The 25,389-nt window shown below is 35.7% G+C and overlaps 1 protein-coding gene across 7 annotated transcripts in view; it reads right to left on the bottom strand.

Moving 5' to 3' along the window:
* Positions 1 to 25,389, bottom strand: part of CRPPA (CDP-L-ribitol pyrophosphorylase A) — a 122,441-nt gene that overhangs the window by 64,303 nt on the left and 32,749 nt on the right. For all 7 annotated transcript variants that reach the window (XR_009208433.1, XM_040082285.2, XM_040082257.2 and 4 more), the window contains exons 4-6: positions 18,980 to 19,084; positions 10,669 to 10,714; positions 1,180 to 1,277 (exon numbers count right to left, since the gene is read on the bottom strand). Coding sequence is in view for 6 of the 7 variants with exons in the window: in XM_040082285.2 (XP_039938219.1) it covers positions 1,180 to 1,277; positions 10,669 to 10,714; positions 18,980 to 19,084 (249 nt within the window). In the remaining variant the exon portion in view is untranslated. The remainder of the gene's footprint in view (positions 1 to 1,179; positions 1,278 to 10,668; positions 10,715 to 18,979; positions 19,085 to 25,389) is intronic.

The following is a 25,389-nucleotide window of genomic DNA, read 5'->3' as shown; positions in this document are numbered from 1 at the left end:
AACAAATAGGCTTGTGCATATATTCTTTCTATGGTTAGAAAATCTGTATATTGGTAAGCTTAAAATAACTTAGAGATTTTATTGTTTAAAAGTATATGGACTACTAATAGCAGAATAATTTACAGAGACAGAAAACAGAAATAGCAATGCATCTGGTGTCAGTGAAATGGAAACATACTGCCCCATCATACAGCTATTCAGACAAGAAAAGATCTTATTCAACTGCTAATTTTATTCACTTTCAGATGCAGACATTTAATAGATACAAAACATGATTCCATGCTAAATACACTTCTTTCCCAACAAAAACTTTAAGTGCAATGCCAAATGACATTTCTAGATATAAAACAGCAATACAGGTTGGTAGAGAAACATATCCTTCTGATATATTATCACACCATAGAGAAAATCAACAGACAAGAATAAAACCACTGCAGAAGTAACATCATGCAAATCAGAAAACCTGTATTTTTGAACAGTTATTCCCTGTCTGTTTCTCTGGGTAACAGGAACATGTGATACCATCACATAAGATATAATTAAGAATCACCCTAACACCAATCTAAATTTAAGCAATTACCAAATGTTAATCACCTTTGGGAAAATGGAAATATGATAGGCTCCCTTAGAAAGAATAAGGAAAAAGGAAAAGATAGTTAAATGCCAGTAGAACATTCCACCAATATCCTAAAGCAAATGCACCTATGAGCATTCACTGTGAGGGCAATGTACCCCTGTCGCTCTACAAAAAGGTGATTAATTTGATTTTGCATTCACAGCTCTTCAGGAAAACAACATAGTCTTTAATTGGTTCAAACTCCAAGTCAGACTTCAAAGTAACAAAAGCATTTCCCCTGCAACATATTTGTAACAATTTGGGCTTACTGAATTCATAAAATCTAAAGAAAACTGCCTCTCTGTCGTCTGGATTCAATTTCTCCTCTAATCTAATATGGACATTTAAAGTGGATCTGTAAGATCCCTTAGACAGCACAACCGGGCAGAAGATCCTTCCTCCTTAGTAACTTCCACACCTGGTGTTAATCCCTTGCAATAAATACTACAGTGACACAGGAAGTCTCAGTTTCTGTTTTCACATTATTCAGACCATTTCTTAGGAGTTGTGGCAACGAGAAGCATTAAATTAATTATACATAAGAGCCATAGACTTGTACTTACTTTTATTTGGCTTTTCAGTGATTCAGGAAGGAGAAAACCTACTTGAGCAAGAGTTTCCTTCCCACTGGTGATAACACAAACTTGTTGTGATAGGTTGTCTGTGATCGAGAAAAAAACTTTAGTATTTCATGCAAAAATTAATTAATTCAAATTACTAATCCGCTAAGCATTACCTTCAATTCACATATTGTTGTGTCTTGACAGAACATTTTGAACAGCTGTAAATTTAAAGGTACAGTTAATGTAACTACATAATTTATATAATATACATCTCAAATTTCAAATTATATTTTAGATGATTTTGTACAAGATGAAATCATTACATAAGGCCTGTCCCCAAAGCCGGTTTAAATCTATTGAAAGATATTTGATCAGGTCCACATTGACACTAGATGACCATCAAAAAAACTTTTTGAAAATGTCATCCCTCTTATCACTTCAACAGATAACTAAATGCAGTGTCAGTAATACTGAGCAAATAAAGGGAGGGGAAAAGAAAAAAACCCAGGAGATAACATAAATCCTATTACCAACAATATGTACTAAAAAATTGCCCCCCAAAAATTATTGATGATACTGTTTAAGGAGACAGCAGATGTAACCTCAATAGCAAAGAAGTTGCAAAGTTTTTACAAAGATCTTGGTCTGGGAAACTTCCTGGATCTTTTGCAGCTGGGTCAAAATACAATCTTTTTTTTGCTATCAGGAACAACAGTGTCAAGTTATTGCCTGATCTGTTCCACAAGGCCATTATTTCAGAAAATTACTAATTTCTCTTGTTATTGACTTCAGGTTTTAGATTCAGTGAACATTTTCTTTTCTTTAAGCCAATAAATCAAAATTCAAGTCTGAAACTCTCAGGACTTTATTCTTTAGATGCTGAATTAACACGCAGAAAAAACCCTCAAGATTTCCAATGTTTTTGGGTAGCCATTCCATAAGCAACTAAAAATTTCATACATGTAAAGTCTAATTATTTTTAAAGCAGACTTCAATGGAACTCCAGAGACAGAAATATACCAAACACTACTACAAAATAAATTAGGAGTGAAAGACAAGAAAAATTATAAAAATATGGGCTAACTGGTCTTCAAACAAGTTTGGATATAAACAATACAGATTTGTTGCATGTGGAAAGTTATTTCTATAATTACATACTACAGAGTAAGTTCAATCAGATGTATAACTTCAGTACTGCAGAAATATCTCACTTTCTATAGTAAACTCACAGACTTATTTATATAAATAGACATAAAGACCTGAAAATTAATTTTTAAGCTGCTGTAGAGTTAACATTATTGTAAAGTGACTTGTGATTTTTAAGCAAATTTCTGTGAGCAGGAAAAGTGAATTAACCACTGAGAATTCCAAAAGATAATTAGAATGATTTTTTGAATCATGGATATTTATTATGTACAATATTTATAACGTGACAACAAAAATAGTGGTGGCAAGTGACTTTGTATTAAGTTAGCAAGTATGGGGAGGGAAGAATAAAGGGAGAGAACAATAAACATCTGCTTATAAATCATCACAACCAGATGGAAGTGAGAATTAAAAAAATGCATGGCCAGTTCTCACAGGACTGGAAATCAGAGGATACCACAACTGTGAGAGAAATTATCTTCCCATAGATTCACTGGGCAAAAAAGTATACTGAACATGCATCACAGTTGGCTTCTACTTAATAGAGAATAACTTTACAGTCTGAAAAATGGGAAACCATATTGAATTAATTTCTTATCAGCAGAAAGAAACTAATGGGTAGATTGAAATCAGAGCAAGAGCCACTTGAATTTAGTGCTGTACACAAAATGCAGATACAAGATAGATATACATAATAAACCAGACTAGCATATCAGATTTCAAGAACTCAGACTCCATTGAATTAAGTAATTTAAGGAAGAAGCTCAGATTGGAGCTATTACAAAAATTCACATGTGGAAGAAGGCTGTGGAATCCAAAAAGGCACCATAACTTAGGCCTAAACAGTTCTTTAAAAAAAGAAGTCTGTAATCAACAGCAAGTGTCAGAAGTATTCTCACAAAAGACTGCTCAAAGGCTGCCGCCATAAAAACCCATCTCACTACTCTCTCCAGCCCTCTTAGATCTCTAATTTCCTGTAATATAAATGAGAAGGGAGAGGCAATTACAAAAAAGCAACTAAGATTTGCAAGGTGAGTTTAATAAAGAAGAGAGAAAAACCAATGAAGTGTGGAAAACCGTATTTTTTATCCAGAGAAGAAAGATAATATTATAAGGGGCAAATATGTTAATGAAGTAGGAGAACCTTAAAGTAATGTTAATACACACATTGAAAAGATGCTGCATGCTTTTAAATGATCAAGGAAATGAGTAAAGGAAGTCTGGGAAATCATAATTTATAAAATCATCATAGTAAAGCAACAGTTCTGTTCTAGTTGAGAATTGAAAGTCAACTTCCATTTAAATCCAAACTGTTTCAAGTGGTCAGAAAAGATCCATATGTTAATTTAGACTGCACCTTTGCTACATTGTGGGAAGGAAGACTGAGTGGAGCCTTCCTCCCCAAGACTGTCTGTGTTCCACTTCTGCTAAGATGAGGGAGCTCTGTCACTCAGTGTATCATTGCTGAACCCAGTGAGCACAGCTGGAGTGGTGGCTCATAACTCCAGGGATTCCATGAGTTTTGCTGCCTGCTGGTAAAACTGACTGTGTGCAGCATTTCATTCCTGGTTTTCAGAATTCTGTTTGGAAGAATGGCACAGTCATTCTGGAAAGCCACGACATGGCCATGTGACAAAGAATTTTAATACTCAGCTAAAAACATTTTGTTTTCCATTGGAACCACTGGATAACTGAGGCTGGAAGGGACCTCAGGAGGTCTTTCATTCAAACTCCTCAGAGCAGGATCATCCATGAGGTCAGGCCTTTTCACTCAGCCCCTAACTGCTCTGGCATACAATCACTCCAGGGAACCTGTTCACTGCTTGGTTGTCTGTCAAGAGTGTAAGAGGTTATTCCTCTTATGAAGTTGGAACTTCCCTTGGTTGTGTTCTTGTGTTTCCTCCTGTCCTCCCACAATGAACCAAAGTTCTATTTAGCTACTTTCTGCCATAACTTCCTTTTCATCTGCCCAATGCATTTTTTAGTTGTTTTCTCACTATTACATTACACATCAAACTACCTTGCTTTGGCTTCCTCTTCCTCCACTTATTTAAACTTATTGTTTCCCTGGAAATTTCCTCTCCCCAACACACATCACCCATTTACTGCTAGCTTCATTCCAGCTGCACCTGATAATGGAGCAGTGTTCCCTATTCACATGTATCACATCTTATCCCTTCCAACACTTTTAATATACACTCAGAACATATTTTTTGCATGAAATAAAAAGTAGTTAAAACTTTACACTGTGAAATTTAAACATTAAATTTCCCTATCAGGAATTTTCTTTATTAAAGCTTAATTTGATACAAGATTTCAGAATTTATTCCATTAAACCTATTTTTTTTCTACATCAGAAAACTTACTTTTCAATTTTTCCACAACCTCCTTTGATATCCTGAAAGCTTTAGATCACATTATTATTCAGCAACACCTGCCACAGTCTTTATCCTAGGATCATACCCAATTATAAATTAAAATGTGTGCATATTTATGGAACTACCATAGTTAGATGATGTATTAAGTGTACTCTAATGGAAGACTTAGAAGTTAACCTTGAAGAGCATCCCACAAACAAGCAGCAATTAAAATAATTGAATAAAGATAATAAATATCATATCCTAGAGAATTAATATCAGAAGAAAAAAAATGCATCTGAATGGTAAATAGGTTTTAGCCTACAGACATAAATTTTTTCTCTTAATTGCAAATATATGTGTGTACATACACTTGGTTTTGGAAACAAGGTCGTACCACACCATTCTTAGTCTGCTATTACAATTCCTATTATTTTGAAAGCACATCCTAACCATAAAAATGTTTTTGAAGTTCGCAGTGAATTCCAAGTAGTTAATTAATTTATCAGAATTCCATTTGCACTTTCTACATAGCAATGGCTTGACTGGTCTAGAAATTCAGTATGGTTTCCTCTGGTATCTTTAGAAATATCTTTGTTATGAGATGCTACCACTGTAAACATAAGGAAAATTAAATAAATACTGCCAAGCATTCATTCACGCTCAACAGAATGAGTTACCTGGTACTTGAATAATACAGGTAACCAAAAAAATCTAACTTTTTTTTTTTGATGTTTACCCATTCCCCATGTCTCTGTAGCCATCAAAACTAAAATCCAACTCAACACTAACCCTACCAATATTATTACACAGGAAAGAAGGGAACATTTTGTGGTAGAAGGTGAGAAAAGAGGGTTTTTTCACCTGACAGTTGCTATTCCAAGGAGAATTCCCCACCTGCCAGTCTATTTCTTTGGCTCAGAGCAGAGAAAAGCCATTGGTTCATGAGTATGCCCATGAAAACGCAGCCTACCTCACATAAGATCTCTGTCCTTTGCTAAATAAGGCTTATCACAATTTTTATTTTTATAAAAAGTCATATGGTTTCTTCACAGAGCACAAGTCATAATATGTAGCTCCCAACAGTCATAAACAGTTTAAAGACATTACAATATTTTTCTTGGCACTTGGAAAAATCATAATTTTATCTACATCAACAGATACTTTAGCCAAATGTGAGGGCAAATTATCCAATCTGCAAATGCATGCTCTTGTGAAAAAGTAATTTATAAAGTAAGGCACTTGAGAAAAGAAAAACGAGAAGGAGGAGGACAGAGGGTCAAACTGTAAGTTACAAACTTCTTCTGAGAAGCACCATTTAAAGTTTACATGTTAGAACTAGAGTTCAAAGTTATCTACCTCGAGGGCAGTAATCCTAATGGAATTTTTTTAGGATGTTTTTTATTAGCCTGATCTTAACGACATTTCTAGATGAGTCACCCTTATTGTAAGACAGTGTTTTCTTATTTCAAGACTATTAAAAATAGGCGTGTGCCACCTTGTCTGCATACTCTACAAGTTTATACCTGCTTAACTAAAGAAAAGCATTACATTTGTTTTTTATAAAAGTTATAAAAGGGAACTGATGAAGTTAGGAAACTAAACAGAAATGTTTTAAGAAAACCATCTCAAAATAAAAATAACTCATTAGTCCATTTACATCACTGAAATGTTTTTCTGTGTTGCCTTGAATAAGAATGATATGCATGCATATAAATATCTAAGTTAAAACAAACACATGTAGGGATGCATGCTTTTCTTACTTCCCCGAGTCAATTTCAGCAAGCTGAAATTTGTTGAATTCCCGAAGAAAACCAAAAGTTTTGATCACTAATAAATATAAGCAGCACATTACATAAAATTTGGAATTGTAGTCACAAAATTAAATGTGCACACTCAAAAGTTCTTCATCACTACTAAATTCATCCAGAGATAAAATGTGCATCCAATGCCTAACTTAATAATGAACAAAACAGCTGTGAAGACTGAAACCGAAGTTGGGGGCAGTCTGAGGCCAGAGCCTTTAGTACCCAGCACCCTCCTAACCCATGCATTCAGCTTCTGGGACATCACCAGAGGACCCTGACAGCATGCAAGGTGGCATTTAGAGAGCTGGTATCTTGCAGCTCAACAGTCATGTAGGAATTCCCCCTCAGGAACTCCACATGGCACAAAAAATGATAAGCAGGAGCACATCACTTACAAGAGCATGTAGTGATAGATAGGGCAAGTGGGACTGGCTTCAAGTGAGAGTAGATTAGATTCAGATTAGATATTAGGAAGAAATTCTTTACTGTGAGAGCGGTGAGGCACTGGAACAGTTTGCCCAGAGAAGTTCTGCATGTCCATCCCGGGAAGGGTTCAAGGCCAGGTTGGATGGGGCTCTGAGCAACCCATGATCTAGTGACGGGTGCTCCTGCTGATGGCCATGGGCTTGGAACTAGATAGTCTTCAAGGTCCTTTCCAACCCAGGCTATTCTATGATTCCATGATTCTACAATATAGCACCACGTAGTGGGTTCTTAACTCTCAAGAAAATCAGACACTGATATAGTCAATTACCCAGCTTGTAGGAAAGGCCTAACTGAGCATGCCTTGGCTTGTAGGATGGTTGTCACTCTCCAAGGGGACCTGTTCTTGAAGGTTGCCCATAGATGCAGTGCAATACAGCAGAACATAGCTAATAAGACTTCTGTAAAACTAAGAACCATAAGACAAAAATTATGCCATACGCGGGTACATCAGGATGATGCTACAAAGGACAAAAATATATTCTTGCCTTAAATATGCTTTAAGTGTGGAATGAACGGTGCATAAATCATCTCCCTAATATTAATTTACATGGTTCAACTGTCCACTAACAAAATAATTCATGCTATAGCCACCTAAAGGTCTGAGATTTTAAGTCTTTTAAAGGGCACAAAATAGATAAGGCACAACTTTCAAACTGCTGTCTTTGAGGACTAACAGTACCAATTCAAAACCCCAATAAAGATAATTAATTATGTAAGATAACTCTGTTATGCAGTGTCCTAATTTGCTATGAAGGATTCATTATACTGCCTGCATAACGAGCAAAGAGCACATAAGGCTTCTGCTTCCTGAACTCATGCAATGCAGCAAAAAGCAAATCTAAACTCAACAATCTTAAAATACAGATTTTTATAGAGACCATCATAAAAAGACTACTGCAGTTACTAAAGCAGATAAATTGCATGCTGCCACAGCAAAGGGACATTAGGTAAGTAAAGGGATTAGCCTGAATGACCACCATGAAGGTCTTTATTTTTACTTTAAACTACAGAAGCTTTTTATTATAAGCAACATTTGAAAAAGACTGTACTGACTTTAAGGAAAAAAAAAAAAAGTGGTAACATTACATATACATATATAAACTAATATAACAACTAATCTCCTTTAAAGACCTATGAGATTATTGAAGCCCTTGTATACACAGGAGCACAGAAATTCATTTGGATGAAGGTTAGTTTCATTCCAAGTCTGTAATTTTTTGATCACTGAGGAAGAGTCTAGCTCCATATTCTTCACTGTGCCCCATCTGGCATTTATACATACTGCTAAGATCCCTGTAAGCCATCTCTTCTCCAGACACAACAGTCCATACTCTCACAGTGATGCCTTAAGTTTTACCTTTCACATTTAGCTTTCATGTTTCTGTACTGCCTTAGTGTGTGACTCTGAACTTCACACCAAGTGTTAGTAAGTTCTCTTCACAGTTTAGTTAGACAAAACAATCCTTTTCCATCCTGAGAACCATGGACACCATTGCAGCTTCATACCCAAGAAGTATAAACAACATCAAATTGAGGAGATCAAACTGAGAGGATGGGACTTCACAACTTGAAGCTGTAATTGAACAATTAACCCCGATATGTAAATGGACCAAAACTTATAAAAGTGTGAAAACTTGTGACTGGTCATCCATCTTGGGTAGTCCAGCTTGAGTAGAGCCATGGCCGGGCTCTTGTACTGCCCAAGGTGTATCCTTTAAAGGCCTTTTAATAACTACATACTTTATGCCTTTAACTCTGTCTAGCCTCTGTGTCAGGTAGTATATCCTCATTTGACAGATGTTCTACTACTTAATCATTGTCATGGCTCTTTGCGTGATTCTCTTCAGTATGACCATCTCTCCCCTGACGTGAAACCCAGAATTGGACCCAACACTACAGATGTGAGCTCACCAGTGCTGAATATAGAGGAAGAATCAGTCTCTTCAGCCTGCTGATAAATGCTCTGCCTACTGTGGCCCAGGAAGCTGTTGGCCTTCTTTGCCATAAGGGCATGTTGCCAGCCTCTGTTCAATGTAGGGGTGCATTGCCAGCTCCCATTCAATTTCTTATCCACCAAGACCTCTCAGGGCTTTTCTGCAGAGCTACCTTCCAGTTGGTCAGTCCCCAGTCTGAAATGGTGCTTCCCAAGGGCAGCAGTTGCATTTGCCCTTACTGAATCTCATGAGACTCCTGTTTACCCATTTCTCCAGCCTGTCAACGTCCTTCTGAATGGCAGCACAACGACCTGGCCTGTCATGCACTCCTCCCAATATTACATTATCTGCAGACTCGCTGAGGGTGCTTTTCATTCAGATCATTAGTGAAGATTTTAACTGTGATGGACCCATAGGGTAGACCACTACTGACTGGGCTCCAACTGGACTTTACTCTTTGAGCCTGATAGTTCAGTTTCAATTCACATCCACTTTTCTAGTCTCTACTTCAACAGACTGTCAATGAGAATGTCATGGGAGTTAGTGTCAAAAGCCATGTTGAAATCAAGTCAACCATGTCCACCATTCTCCTTTCACCCACCAAGCTACACATTTCATTTTAGAAGGCTATTGTCTTGGCAGGCATAATTTCTGGTTTGTAAATTCATGTCAACTACTCCCTGCCATGTTCTTTCCTTCAAAACGTTTGGAATACCTAAGCTTGAGAGCTAGGAGTGTGGAACTTCAAAGAATCTTACAAAAACTAGGATTTTCAAAAATCCCAGGCTTCTAGCTATGAAGATGAGATCCCATTGTCTGTCAGAACGAGAAATTTCCAGGCTTCCCAGTTCTATCTTTTTGATTTGTGCCTGAAAAATTCCGTTAAGTAGTTCTAAAAATGCATCTAATATTAAATATTTGCCCACTGTAATAATGAGAGTGAACAACTAGCCAGTCACTCACGGTACCCCAATAGCACAAAGGTTTTGCCCTGATTTTCTTAAATATGAACTGTATTCTTTTCTCTGTAAAGGAATTTTTAATCCAAAGAAAAGTGCCTTTCTCTTCATCATTTTCTGGGGTTTTATCCCTCAGTTCTCAACAAGGAGTCAGGCAAGGGTCCCCTGAATCACTGCCAAGGAGTTTACAATAACCACCTCATTTTACAGTATTTGAGAATTCTTCCTTCCTACATTGGTTTTAGAGGGAGTCCACGTAGATAAAAGCTAAATCCAGTCTTAATGTTAAACTGGTATGAAACCACGGCCACTACAAAGAAAAAAAGGTTAAAAAACTGTTTAACAAAATAATTTTAAATTAATGAAATACCTCAATATGACATAACTGCTGTATCAATTTAGGCAATCACTGCCTGCATGTAAAACTGTGAAGAGCCCTAAAGAGTTAATATTTAATTTTTACTCTACTACATAGGCTAGAAAGATGGAACATATTCAGAATTCACCTACAAATGAAAGAAAAAAAATAAATTGTTTATTCCTTACAAGGCCCTTCAAAATTAATCTCTATTTGACTGTAATATACACAGCTTTTCATAAGGTTCTGTATTCTGAGAGAAGTAAATAAAGATAAATATAGCTAATACAACAATTCCAGTAAACAAGCTAAAACAACTTACCTAAGCACATTTTATCCATCATAAAACTTTTCTTAAAAGACATTTCAAACTACTACACATAAAATTGTTAATTAGAATCAGGAATATGCAAACTGACAGTCACAAGGACAAACACATACCCTTAATGATTGATTCAGCTGCATACAGATCCCGCTTGTAGGTCACCTAAAGGACAGACAAGCCTCATTAGATTTAACACAGCAGGAAGGAATGTAAAACCAATAAAACAATGCCCTAAAGGCAATTCTTTACATTTTAAACACCATAAACAAGTGATATTGTCAATTTCTTAATTTTGGTAAAATATCACTGGCAATTTATTAGAGCAAAGGTTGTAGAAACTACTGGAGACTTGAGAAAACCCCTTTTCCAGACACATCTGCTTAGAACTCATTTGAAACCTAAAACTATTTTCAGTCCTTCGAAAAATCATGAAAACATGAAAATGCATCTGGTTTTTTACACATCCATTCTAGAATTTTATGGCAAATAGACTAATTTTTAACGGGACTTGGGATCATAAAAATAACAGCCAGGGAGAAACATTGTTATTGCTTTTACTAAAATAGGTGCAATTTTTCAGTAGGTCAAGACTATTACTGTTAATGAGAGCCCAATTAACCAGTGGGAGTCAGTGAGACTACAAGTAGACTACATAAGCTTTCAGAGAATTAATAATCAAATTTTTCTTGAAGACATTAATCAGATCAAGTTAGATGAACAATAAGATGCTGAATATTTACTTAGTACTTGCAAAAACACCTTTCGTATCTGTCTTTGTACCCTCATGGAGGCTGCCATTCACAATGATAGGCTTTGCAAATAAAATAACAGAAAATTAAAGTCAGTATCTACCCAAGACACTGTAACAGTCTTTGCTAGCAATGTCTTCACAATGACAAGCAGTGACTTGAACTGACTCTCAAATATTTTTATTTGTTTTTACTTTAAATTCATTTTATGCTAAATAAAATTTTACTGGACTTCCTGATTTTTTTTTTTTTTTCTCTAGAGTCTGAATAAATTTTTTCTTTCTTTTTGAAATGAACTGAACAGGATTCCAAAAGTTTTAGTGCTGGAAGGTAAATATTACAGCAGGACACCAACAGTATCAGTATCTTAGTCTCCGAGTAAGTGATTATTTGACTTTAACATAAGGATTCTTGTAACCACTTTCCTTTCAATCTCATAAATTAAGCTCTGTATTATAGTCAGACACAGATGAATAACATCTCATGATTTCCCGAATGCATTATATTCTTTTAAAATTAAAAAATAACTTACTTCCCTATGGTTTGTCCTGAAAGAAGAGCAGCCAGAGAATGAATCTATCCTGATAAATCTTAGGAGTCTGACTTTACATACAGACATTTACATTTCTACTTACTGTTGGGAAGAATCAATGTCTTGAAATTAGATTTAAGGATAGAGAGACCAACTGAGTGACTGATTTTGCAGAAAAGTTTCCTTCTATTCACTAGATTCTAGAAGGCCTTTATACTGAACTTTCAGTAAAGTTTAACAGATTATAATCTCAAAACCTTTCAAGAAACAAGACTAAAGTCTGTTAGAAATAGTCTCACACTCTAACATTTACAGTCTCCCTGAGGCGCAAAACCATTTTTAAAAGTCTGATCTAAAAGAATGGTAGGTGCAGCCTTCAAGAAAACAGCACAGGAGAATAAAAAGTTAAGAATGAACCTTTAAAAAACACTCTTCTGAAATTCTGAGACAGACATCAGTAAATGCTTTGTTTTCTAGAGAAATAAATAATCGAAGACCATATCACATGCTTTGAGTCTAATTCTTTCATAATCTTTGATCTTATAAGATAATTTCAGATACAAGCTTGTTGCGGATGGTAAATGCCACAACCTTCCCAAAACACGAAGCCGCTTGGGCAGGCACACAAGCAATCACACTGTCCACACAGCCACATGCAACAGGTAGAAGTCAGTGAGGAAGAGGTGAGAAGGGTCTTCTGTGTGGGGTTCTGTGATTGGGATACGCAAAGCAATCACACGGACACGAGAAATTTGCAGGGCAGAGTTGTTCCTCTGAGAGAGCTCAAGGCTGAGCCAAGCCCAGAGCCCCTCTGCCTGCTTATGTCTTACTTTTTACACATTTGTGGGTCTGGCTGTGGATTCGCTTGTGGAGTTTTCACCTTCCAGCTAAATGGCCAGACCAACTGTCAGTTACAATTGTTTTCAGGTTAGAAATATGCAAACAAAGGACAGAGAATGAAAAACAAAGGATTTGTTTATATTACATGTGTGAGAAAGAGCAGAAACTGCTCCTAATATTGTACAGTAGCTAAAAGTCTGACTCCATTTTATGAAAAATCAAAAGGCTTTAAAAAACTCAGAAAAACCAGGGTGACAGGGTTCCAGTGGAGTTTATCAGAGCTGCACCAAAGCGTTCCAGAGACAGAAAGACCAAGAACAATAGAGAGTACGGGTTTAAGTAGAGGGGAAGTGGGGGCGGAGAAGAACATCAGAATCAATGGTCTGAGGGTACAGGGGCTGGTACATGGGCTGGGTAAGGGGTAAAAAACAATAGAGGGTGCTAGGGTAGATAGGTGGGGATATAGAAACCAATGAGGGTACAAGGAAGGGAGAACATTTTGAGGAATGAACATATATGGAAAATAGGGGCTGAACAGAAGTAACATAAGGTTACATCATTTTTATAAACCAATGGAGTAATAGCACTTAGGAGATATTGACATGCTACTGTAAGGATCCATGGGAGAGACGCCTTTCTCACTATAAAATAAGAGCACATCTCTTTACTTACTCTGACCCCTCCAGGGTCAACATACGAAATCTTAGAGGCAGGCTCACTGGCTGCCACACAAGCTCCCATAAGTTTTGTGAAAATTGCAGAGCTCACAGAAAAACCCTTCCAGATACTATCTGTGACCACCTTGACTAGTCAAGCAGGGAAGACTTTCTATAAACCTCTTTCAATTTGACTAAGATGCTAAATTCAATGAATGCTCCCTATTTATAACATTTGCACAGACTCTGAGCCCAGAGTTGTCCATAGCATTCTAGATGCACTTGTAATACTAGAACATCTCTTTTCTTATTTCACATTCTTGTTTCTCTATCCATATCTGACACAGGGTATTTGCCCACACACAGTGGAAACTTCCTATCCTCTGTGATCCCTACACCACATTCAAAGTCACTGCCTTCCAAGGACAATCCACTAAATATGTATGACCTATACTTCATTTGTTTCTAAAATCAGTTCCTTATATTTGGCTGCAATGAAAAGCTTACTCTTTGTTTAAAATGTTTGCTAAGTAATCCTTATAAATAGGTTACATCTGATCAATTATATTTTTATTTACAAGTCCTTAAATATATGTCTGCAAACTCTATCAGACAGCTGTTAAATACCTTAGAGACAATAACAGTTTCTGCAGAAACTGGCAAGACATGGTGAGAATTACCTTTCAAAATATATCAATTATCTAATTTTTCATCTATTTAATAAGAACTAGTCATCCTATTTTTAATTAAGATGTCATGTAGTAGCAAGTCAAACTTCTGCCAGTTTTATGTTGTATCAGCACTGCCATCTTTATCAGCCAAGATTATAGTCTTGTAATAAGTCTTGAAGTCAATTTCACAAAATAAGTAAATTCCATGTTGGTTGACATTAATTACTTTAATCACATTACTTTATTGATCAAGTTTTGCCTGTAGCAGTGCACACTTTTGTTTTGTTGATCAATATCAATATCAAATTTGCAGGCTCCCAATTACTCAAATTCTCATTTTTCAATATCAATTTTCATTTTTTCCTCTAGGTCCATGATTGCTAGAATGTCATTGCTGCAATCCAGGATATCACTAGGCCAAATATTAAAACTCAACATAAATACCTCATAGAACATGAAAACATGACCTGTGTATAGCAAAGGTAAAGGCAGAGCAGTCTTACTTATTAAGCATCTCTACTTTTCTGTATCATAAACAATCTATCGTACTTCTTCAATAAAGCCTCAAAAATTATCAGATGAGTTTTTCCTGTGTGCCTTTTTTGTTAATTGTCAGACTACAAGTTTTCACTGCCTAGGAAGATGTTCTTTTAGAAGTTATTCCCCAAAATTACTTCCATGTGATGTTTAAAAATCTTCTTTAAACTGATTTAGCTTGATGAATAGTTCAGACTTACAAAAATGTACATAAAATGCAAATATACAGCCCTTTACTGGACAAATATAATAAAGTTATCATCACACACATACACAAATGTACTGCATTTCAGTTTAATGAAGTTTTTCCCCTCTTGTACTAAGACATCATACAGATCTCCTTTGTATGGGACAGTTTTGTAGGATTAGAAAATAATCTGTTGCTTTTTAGAAATAGTAAGGATTTTTCACTCTGTCAACATTGTCTATAAATCTGTCTCAATTTTTTAAAAGGGCTAGTATACTGAATTTTTAATCTACAATACACACACACATATATTAGAGTACAACAAATACATGATGTTAGTTGATTTTACACTTCAAGAGAATCTTGCCCCAGAATATTTAAGGTAATTTTACTTCTAAGGTATCAAACACAGAGAAACTGAAAATGTGGCATTGATTATTTCTGCTCCTTTTTTTTGCCATCCTGATCCCAAATATCTTATAAATAGCCATATAATAACTATCTTTAAAATAGAATTTATAAATATTTGTAACACTGAAGTAATTTGAATAACTTGATTATTTTCACTACAAAGAATGATTTCAATTTTGTAATATTTTCCCAGAAAATAATCGATCTCCTGCTTTAGCTCCAACAGTGACTGAAATGTTACTTTTCCTAATGTACAAGTGCTCAGGTAGAATAATTCAAGAAGATAATATATAAACACACACAACATTTTCCCACAGCTTTGAGTCATTTAATGTTATGTAGGTTGAGCACCTCATGCATAAACCAAATTCTTACAAATATCTGATCTGCTCTTTAAAGATTCAAGATCCACATAGGATGAAACTGGTTTTTAATACTTGACCTTTGGAAAATGTTAATTGACTGCAGTCTTTCTGTTACTCATCCCCTGAAACCTCAACTGCAAAACGATTATTTATTTCAGTTATTTATCTGGATGGAATATCTTTTTGCCTTGTGTTGAAAAAAAAAAAACTGAAGCCATTGAGAGCACATCAGTTCTTGGCATATGAAATTTCATTTAGCTAGTATTAAAAACCTAGCAGAAAATAATAACAATATATATTACAAATTACAGTATTATGACAACTAAGGAAAGACAGAATGTTTTTGAGAGCTGATTAGTAACAACAATAGTTCCTAATCATTTTGTAAGCAAGAACCACTTGAGAAAACTGGCAGTCTTCTGCACTTCATGAAACTGCAGACTGATCACGACTGTTCTCTTCTTTAATGGTACTGCTCCAAGTTACCTGCCAAACCTCGGCACAGAGTGACCAACACCTAGTGCTATCCAAGGAGGAGCTGTATTGCCCTGTAGGCTCTAAACTGAAATGAGTATTTCCTGCAGAAACAAAGTATTACTTTACAGACCTTGTAATTTTTATGCCCTTCACTTTTGATGTCTTTACAAGCCACAGAAGACGTCAACAACTTTAAGCTACAAAATCAGACAGGGCGCAAGATGCAAGATACTTTAATGACCTGGTAACAGCATCTTTGTGCTTACTGTATATAAAATATTCACCGCTCTGAACTGCCTTCAGCACAGTCTGCACATAAATGGGTATTCTTGCTACTGTCACACTCTGCACAGAACTGTCAACACTAAGTCTGTGCTGGGTTGACCTCGGATGGATACCAGGCTACCACCAAAACTGCTCTGTCATTCCTCTCTTCAAGTGGATAGGGGAGAGAAAATATAATAAATGGCTCATGGATCAAGGTATGGGCAGGGAGAGATCACACAAACCAGACTCAACTCAGGGAAATTAGTTTAATTTATTACCAATCAAATCATAGTAGGGTAATGAGAAATAAAACCAGATGATTAAAACTTATTTACCCAACCACTTCCTTTTTTGCAGGCTCAACTTCAGTCCCAGTTTTCCCCACCTCCTCCCCTCCTGTGGCACATGGGGATGGGAAATGGGGATTGCAGTCAGTTTATCATACAAGGCCTCTGCTGCTCTTTCCTCCACAGCGGGAGTGCTTCCCTTCCCTTTTCATAAGTTATCATTTTCCAAATGTTTACAGGCCTCTTTAAAGTCCAGTGCTACTGCAAGGGTCCCATATGCTATAAAGTTAACAGCATCAGGATTTTGTTTCATAAACAGTTGTTGGCGTGACACTGACAGTTCAACAAGTCTCTTTTAGAATAGAGATGTGCACAAGTTCAAGTCTAAATGAAACTGGGGACTGGTTACTAGTGCTATTCCTTGGGGCCTGATACTGGGGAAAATACTGTCTTGACATCTTTATTAACAACCTGAGAAAGGGGAAATACCCTGAGAAAACTAGTAGATGACAACAAATGAACAAGTATTCATTCAATATGTTCAAGGATCCAACAGTAATTTAGAATGATCCTGAAAACCTGGAGAAAGGAGCTGAGAGAAACTTTGTGGTCTCAGAAACTTGTGATCTCCTATAACAAACAAATACAGTATCCTGGGCAACAGCAGTTCATGCTGATGCTGAAATACAGAAGACAGCTTTCCAGAGAAGGACCTTCTGGACAAGCTGAGCATGAGTCAGCAGCAGAGAGCAGTGGAGAAAAGGAACCCAACAGGTCTGTATCGGTAAGTAAGTAGTCCTCATTACAGGTAATACAGGAGTTACTCCCCTGTATTTGGCCCCTCAGAGAACACTCCAGAGTACTGTTCTTAGTTTCGGGCTCCCCAGTATAACACAAAGAGGAACAGGAGGAAGCCAGTAGAGGGCTGCTAAGACAGTGTGAGAGAACTTGGCTTGTTCAGGTCAAATTACAGAAGATAGAAGTGGTAAAGGGTTAATTAATGGCCATAGCAAAGAATAAATTGGACTTTTCTTGCAGAGCTTTATGTTGGCCTTTCTTCCTTTCCCAGTGCAAGAGGCAGTAAGGGAACTGTTTATGAAGTAATATGAAAAAAGTCCCCATACAAGGTGATATTCATTAGAATTGTCTTCCCCAGAGAGTTTGTGAAATCTCCCTTCTTGGAGATATTCAAAACTTAGCTGGACAAGGCCCTACACTGCTGCCTAATATAACTAACCTGGTACCACTTTCAGCAAGGTATAGGACTATATGACATCTATTTCATTCAGACTTAATTAGCCTGTCATTTTAAACTACATTTATCTGCTGGACATCAGTAGTATCTACAGATAGCAAAGAATCAGATTAACAGTATAATGAGCTAAATGAGTGTATTTTGCCACCCTTCATGTAAGTACCATGCTTTGCAATCAGGACAATGAAACCATCCAAAAATTATGTAATGTAAATATGCATGACATAATCTGTCCCTCAGAAGACTAAATAGGAAAACATAACCATACACTGTTTCACAAAGACTATATGTCCCCAACAAGATATCAAAAGAAGTTCTGTATGCAATCAATGCACAAGTAAATTTTACTGTTAAATTGCACAGGAAACTTGCACTGCAGATTCAGGAAATAGCCTTTCTTTGTAAGATTTATGGTTATACTATTAGAAATATCTCATTGGAGGAAATTTACTCTCAAAGACAAGATGAAGTGATTTGAGCTGCTTCCAGATCCTTCAATGTCCTAATGAATAAAATAAAATAAAATAAACTTTCAAATTGCTTGACACAACAACTACTAAAAACAAATAATGTCCCACCATCCAAAAATATGTGATACTTTGAAGTAGAAGGGACATATACTTTGGCACCTGTACACACAGCTGCTTTGTCAGTCATCAGCAACATACCAGATTACCAGACAAGGTAAATGATGTTTAAAAAATGTAAAAGATTTGAAGAGGTCTTAAATGTTACAGTGTTACTGAATGCAATGAACTACTCTAAAAATCAAATTGTTGATAGCCAGATATTTGGCATCAGAAAAAAAAGTGATGTCCTCATAGGAAAAGTGGAGGTAAACAAACAAAAGATATAGAAATAGCAGGAGAAAGCTCATACCATGAAATAAAATTCTTAGTTTTGGAGATTACAGAGTTATAGTTTTACAGATTCTCAGATCATTCAAATGCCTAGATGTTTTTCCTATTTACAGGAAAATGCCATCTTCATTGATTATATCAAGTAAAACCTGCCCAAGCCTATTTACAATAACAAGCTCTAAAAAGAGCTCAGGCAAAATCAATTCTGAAAAATTAAATAGAAAAGCCTAAATTACAATCAAAAACACATCTGAATTTTTATGGTAATATGCAAAATTTCTTAATTTTAAATTATATATATATATATATAGATATTATTATTACTGTCTTTACCTTCCAGAGGTCAGCTGTTCCTTCAACAAGTTTGGCCTTTGCTTTACAGTATTTCAGAGCCAGATGCAAACATTCAGTTCCATAATCCAGGTCATAGTCTGTACACTGAAATAATTAAAAAAGAAAAAATATCCTAAATTAGTCCTAGATACTTCTAAGAAATAACACATTTTCTTTCATTAATTAAACCTTACATCTCAACAGCCCTATCCACAGTAATACATCTGTATTAAGCACATAGGTTTAGCATGGATCAGAAATAAAACTGTTCCAAGAAGCCAAACTGTGGCTATTCAGCAAAGTCCTACAGAAGTAAATAAACACTTTATAAGCACAGATGAATTCAGTTAGATGCTGCAAGTATATTGCTAAACTTTACACTGTTTAATAAATTATATGAGGAGTTACATGTAAAAAAAAATCTTGATGGAGTTGAGAGACGCCTCACCAAGAGACACACCAACCTTCCAGTGACAAACCTTTAGAGTATGGGAGCAGTTTAATAGATGTAGAAACATGACTTTTTAAATGCTGTTTTGGTTATTGCAGCATCAAAAAAGCGATGGTAGTAACTATGAACCTCTGTATTCATTATGTGATTCCCTCTATCTTTTTCTCCAGTCATCTGCACAGAAAATAGCAGTGCCATGCTGCTCCATGATCCTTACAGATAAACCACTCCCCCCCCCCAAAAAAAAAAGACACAACAAACAAAGGTGTATCTACCTTTTAGTCATCTAGAAAAGATATTATTCTCTTGACACACCCTTCCCAAGCAGTTTGGCTTCCTATTGATATTGATTATAAGAACCTCATTAACAAAAAAAACTGAGTAGGGAGAAGAAGCTTCTGAGCCAAAACACAGGTAGAAAAGGAGGTACTGGGAGCTTATTAGTCAGGACTACTTCAAGATGAATTAAGGTAAGAAAGTTCTACTCTATTTTCATATTGCTAAATTACCACTCCATTCAGAAACACAAACTCCATTTAACAAGGATAACTTAAGATAGCATCTTTTATTTAAAAAATGAGGCATTTGAGAAGATCACAGGCTGGCTAGCATAATATCCAGTCTCTATTTCAGAGTGAATTGTTGACAAGAAGTAAGAAAGCATAAGGCAATAATATGTTCTTACTTTCCCAGAATGCTCCCTTCGCCTCATAAAAAGCTATTATTCTGGCTTCAGAAATCCCTACAATAAAAAGTCCCTGAGGAACACACTGAACCAGAAGTGACTGCCTTAACAGCACTCAGTGAATTACAGGAATCCTAAATTCACCCAATTATTTTTTTCAATAGCAGTATTTTTTTAACAACTGTAGCAGGGAGTATCTCATTCATCACTCTTTTCATCACATGCTCTGTTTCTGATAGAAAAACCACCTTCTCAACCCTTCAAAATACTCCACCACATCTCTTCTCACATCTTTCCACAGTTAAAATATCAGTATCTATTCAGTCATCTCATGTGTGGAAACTACTTAAAAACTTTGATTGACCCTTTTGCTCTCCATTTATCTAAACTTACCTATGAATTTTATCATAATATCCTTCTATAAACCTTCACAGCACTCACCTCTACTACACAGAAAAAAAAAAAAAAAAAAAAAAAAAAAAAAAAAAAAAAAAAAAAAAAAAAAAAAAGTACCTCCACTTCCTGTTCCAAATTTTTTATGAATTAAATAACTGCACAGGTCTCAGTACAGACCATCACGAAACTCCAGTGGTGATTTACTGCAATGAAAACTGGTCAAGCACTTGACCTTGTTGCTTATCTTCTAACAAATAACCTACTCTGGTAAGTGCTTTCTCTTATCCCAAATCTTTAAGTTTCCGTCAAGAGTCTTCAGTAAAAGCCTCTGTGAAACACCTTATTAATGCACTTAGGTTGTTATCACCTCAATTAACCTCAAACAAGATGCCAATGAAGTCCTTAAAGAATGACAATTAGCTCTGCAACATATAAGCTTTCCTTTACAAACAATTCCACTGTGTCAAATTTAACCATGTGTCTGCAAGCTTATGTTTCAAAGATACTGTGCTCAGTAATTTCCAGTCATCTCCAGGATTTGAGAAATGAAAATTGTCAAGCATGTAAAAATTTTAGTGGGTTAAAGAAGAACCAAAAGAGAGTACTGCAGTACAACCTGCTTTTCTTTTTATTACATTCCTGAGGATGTTTATTAAAACAGATGAAAATTTTTAGTTGTTATTCTTGATTTATAATGTATCAGTGAAATTCAAGGAATTCACTGGCATTACACATCTGAATTACAATATTCATACACACAAACATCCCAGAAAAAAAAAAAAAAATCATAGCTATCCCTTTTATATTATTTAAGTCAGTAAATTCTGTCATTTTAGTTTTCAGCCAACTTAGAAAACTACTTTAAAAGTTATTGTTCTTTACAGTTTTTAGCTTGATTTACAAAACAAAATGGATACAGAACACAGAGTAACTTAAAAAGAAAGGGGTTTCAAAAAACCACTTTGGAACATTTTCAAATTTAGCAGAAATTTAAATAACCGGGATACAAAAAAGGTAAAGGAATAGGGAACTCTATCTCCAAAATACACAAAAGTGTAGTGATCCCTCAAGTAAAGAAGTACAGAGATAAAGTGCCAGTAAAACCAGATATGGCCTAGTAATTTTCAATTCCAAATATTTATTACCAACATGTTTCCTTCTTTCATACTGTTTTTAAGAAAAATTTTCTGGTAGAACATAAACTATTTTCCACTAATGTGAATAACATAGAGATTTAAAAAAAAAAAAAAGTGTTTTCATTTTTATTTCAGAAAGGAAGAGAAAAATTCAGAAATAAATTTAGCTGTGAAAGAATTTACTTTGGAATAAAATTAACTAACTTTTTAAATATATGGATAATTAATGCAACTAGGACAAAACTAAGCAATTCCAACTTTTTAGCAAGGTATTAATCACAGATAATTAGTAGGGAGTGGAGAAGTTCCGTAAGTGGACTAAGGCATCTTCAGAGTATTGCTTGCTTCAAGGGATGAAATATGACACAAAGCAAAGTAATAATTAAAAACATATTTCACTAACACTTGTATATCATGACATTTACCATTCTAATTATCTGTAATTGTTTCAACCTAAACATATTGTCAGAGTGTACTCGTCTCCAAGTCTGATACACTGATGTCAGAGGAGAACAATGAAATGAAGTAGCAGCACAAAGCCAGCTGTTTATTTACCCTCTCATGCTAAACATCTTCACATGGGAAATTTTAAATCTGTATTTAAAGTGTAGAATTCAAAAGCTTCAATATTGTCCTAAGAAATTCAGTTAACAAATTAAGCATTATTAGAGAGCATCTATAAAAAAAGTCCTGCATCAGGCACAGCATCACCAGCCAGTCAAGGGCAGGGATTGTCCCGCTCTGCTCTGCCCTGAAGCAGTCTCACTTTGAGCGCTGAGGGCAGTGTTAGAGCACCTCAATACAAAAAAGACACTAAACTATTAAAGAGTGTCCAAAGGAGGGCAACAAAGATACTAAAGGGCCTTGAGGGGAAGCCACATTAGGAGCAGCTGAAGTCACTTGGTCTGTTCAGCCTGGAGAAGAGGAGACTGAAGGGAGATATTGCAGTTACAGCTTTCTTACTTGAGGAGGCAGAGGGGCAGACACTGATCTCTTCTCTTTGGTGATAAGTGACAGGACCTGAGGGAATGGCCTGAAGTTGTATTAGTGGAGGTTTAGGTTGGATATTAGGAACCAGTTCTTCATTCAGATGGAAGGAGCAGGTTCCCCAAGGAAGTGATCCAGCACCAAGCCTGGCAGAGTTCAAGAAACATTTGGACAATGCTCTCAGGTGGTGGGACTACTGGGGATGTCTCTACAGGGCCAGGAGTTAGATTCAGTGATCCTTATGGTCCCTTCCTGCTCAGGTTATTCTATGATTCTACAAAAATTCCAGAACACTTGTGAAGAAAATTCTTACTGACCCAGGTATACTACCATTCTCATCCTAAGTCCTCTGTATGTAATTCAATGTACACCTAGATTCAATTTACAGTACAAAAATCTGTTTAATACTCTTACTCTTTCTAAAGCCCCTTTAGTACTGAAAGCCTTTCTAACATAAATTTGACAGTGTACAGTCAACTGAACTTGACATGCACACATAGCTTTGTGAAACAATAGACATAGTTTAAGTTTCAGATCACAGATTTGAAATGATGGAAACAGCTGGGAAAACTGGCACAAAACATTTTCACCAAAGAAAGAAAACATAATAGTTTAGCTCTTTAAATGACACAGAAGGAAATATGTTACTTAAAAATGCTTTTGCAGTGTTGAATATTCAAAGGCATTATAATAGGTAGTTTTGGGGACTCTGTTTTGTGGGTGGTTTTTTTGTTTGTTCTCCAAGAGTGGATGTTCAAATAAATTGCTATGAGTGGAATGAGATACAGATTTTAGCATTACACAAAGTCTTTGGCCTCTTCTCCCCAAATTAGTTTGAAAACATTTTGAAAAATACTACTACTTCCTAAAATGCAAGGGGTTTTGTTCCTTGTATGTATATGTAGAATAAGATGTTAGAGAAAAGAGCAGCTATGCAACCTGTCTCTCCCTGGTATTTACTAATAGTCCATATGCTTACTTGTTTCCAATACAGATAATCACAACTGATGTCCTTTCCCAGGCACCTTGAGTGATGCCCGGGTCCTCACAATACAATACTTTGAACACTAATTTACTGTATCTTTATATGGGAACTGGTGACCATACAACAGAAGCAGCACAAATACAAAAAAAAAAAAGGTTCAATACAGCATTGTTATATTCTTAACTTTTCATCATTCCTTAGTTTATAATGACACAAAATAATATTCTTTTATGCATTAATGGAAAGAAAATGTTCAGCTATGCTCCTTTACATAGGTATCTTTTAACCAGTGTAGAGCCAGCATTTACATTTCTTTAACCCTTGACTGTGTAATCTTTAGCACTTTTTCCACTGTCAGCAGCGTCTCCATTTTATTCTCCCATGTAAATCCATTCAGTAACAATATCAGAACACTTGTACTTAAAATGCATTACTAATCAACAATAGAAGAGCTTTAGAATTTTTCCAGACGCTGGCAAATCAAGTTTCCACTGCTGAAGTGGAACATTCATCATGAGCATTCTTCATCAGGAACATTTTACTGAGTTAAGGAAAGAAGTCACAAGCTCTCACTGAACCTGAATTGGCCTATTTTTATCATATTTTATACAGTTGTTGTTGTTGTTGTGTGGTTGTTGTTTTTGTTGTTGTTGGGGGTTTTTTTGTTTGGTTGGTTTTTTGGGGGGGGGGTTTGTTTGTTTGTTTGGGGGTTTTTTTTGTTTGTTTTTTTGTTTTTTGTTTTTTGGGGTTTTTTTGCCATGCTCATTACCACTGAAACCAAGAAATTGCTGAATCCAGCAGCGGATTTGCAGCAAGTACTCAGTCTACATCAATATGCCACAGCTAGATGAGAGACAGCAGAAACAGCAAACAGAAGGAGGAAACATGAATGAGGAAACACAGATCAACATAAAAACAGATTATCTTATCTCTGAAACTATTTTTAAGACTGTTATCACATATATTCGGATGCAGTAGTAGTGAAGAGAACAAAGGTACAGCAATTTACTCCCTAACAGAATTAAGCAAGCCTGTTTTCATACAGACCTGCATCTATATCCTAGGACCCTTCAATGCAGTAACTGCAAGTGCTTTTTCCATATATGCCATGATTTCCTGGCAATCTACCATTACACCCCTGAATGCTTCCTGATTGCTTATTGGAATATTTTGGTCCTTATGTTGCTTCCAAGTACAATAATTACCCATATTTTAGTTACAACATGAAGAAATAAGAAAATGGTAATTCTCTATGTGACAAAAGTAGTAGTCAAAACCCTCTGTTAGGACTTATTGTTTACACTTTTAAAATTATCTTGCAAATTGGAAAAATACTTGGGAAAGAGTTATTTGGACAAGACAAAACAAGAGAAATCTTGCTCTAATGTAGAAAATACAGATTATTTAGGTTATTCTAAGAAAATTTGAAGAAGTAGTTGTTCACATTCTTCCAATAAAGAGATTTCTAAATACATCATGTTATAAAATTTAGAAACCAACAGATAATTTGATCGAGGTTGGAAGCAGAAGTGAGCCAAATTCAGGCCAAGCTAGAAAGCATTTTTAATTTTTTAATTTTTTTTTAAAAAAACCAAATAAGATTATTCACTCTTCCTCAAAAGGAACAATTTACTTCAGAAAAATCACCTCTTGAATTATGCAAGTTCCTAAATGTCCCTTTTCCTTGCCTTTCAATGCACTAAACTGTCAATAATGAGATGAAAACCTCTAGTTTCACTACTTTGTCTTCTTTGTTACTATCTCAGAATA

Source organism: Hirundo rustica, chromosome 1 (genome assembly GCF_015227805.2).
Source record: "Hirundo rustica isolate bHirRus1 chromosome 1, bHirRus1.pri.v3, whole genome shotgun sequence".
In the NCBI taxonomy this organism is placed as follows: Eukaryota; Metazoa; Chordata; class Aves; order Passeriformes; family Hirundinidae; genus Hirundo; species Hirundo rustica.
Note: the sequence above shows the minus strand (reverse complement) of the source record. Positions and strands in the feature narration are given on the sequence as shown.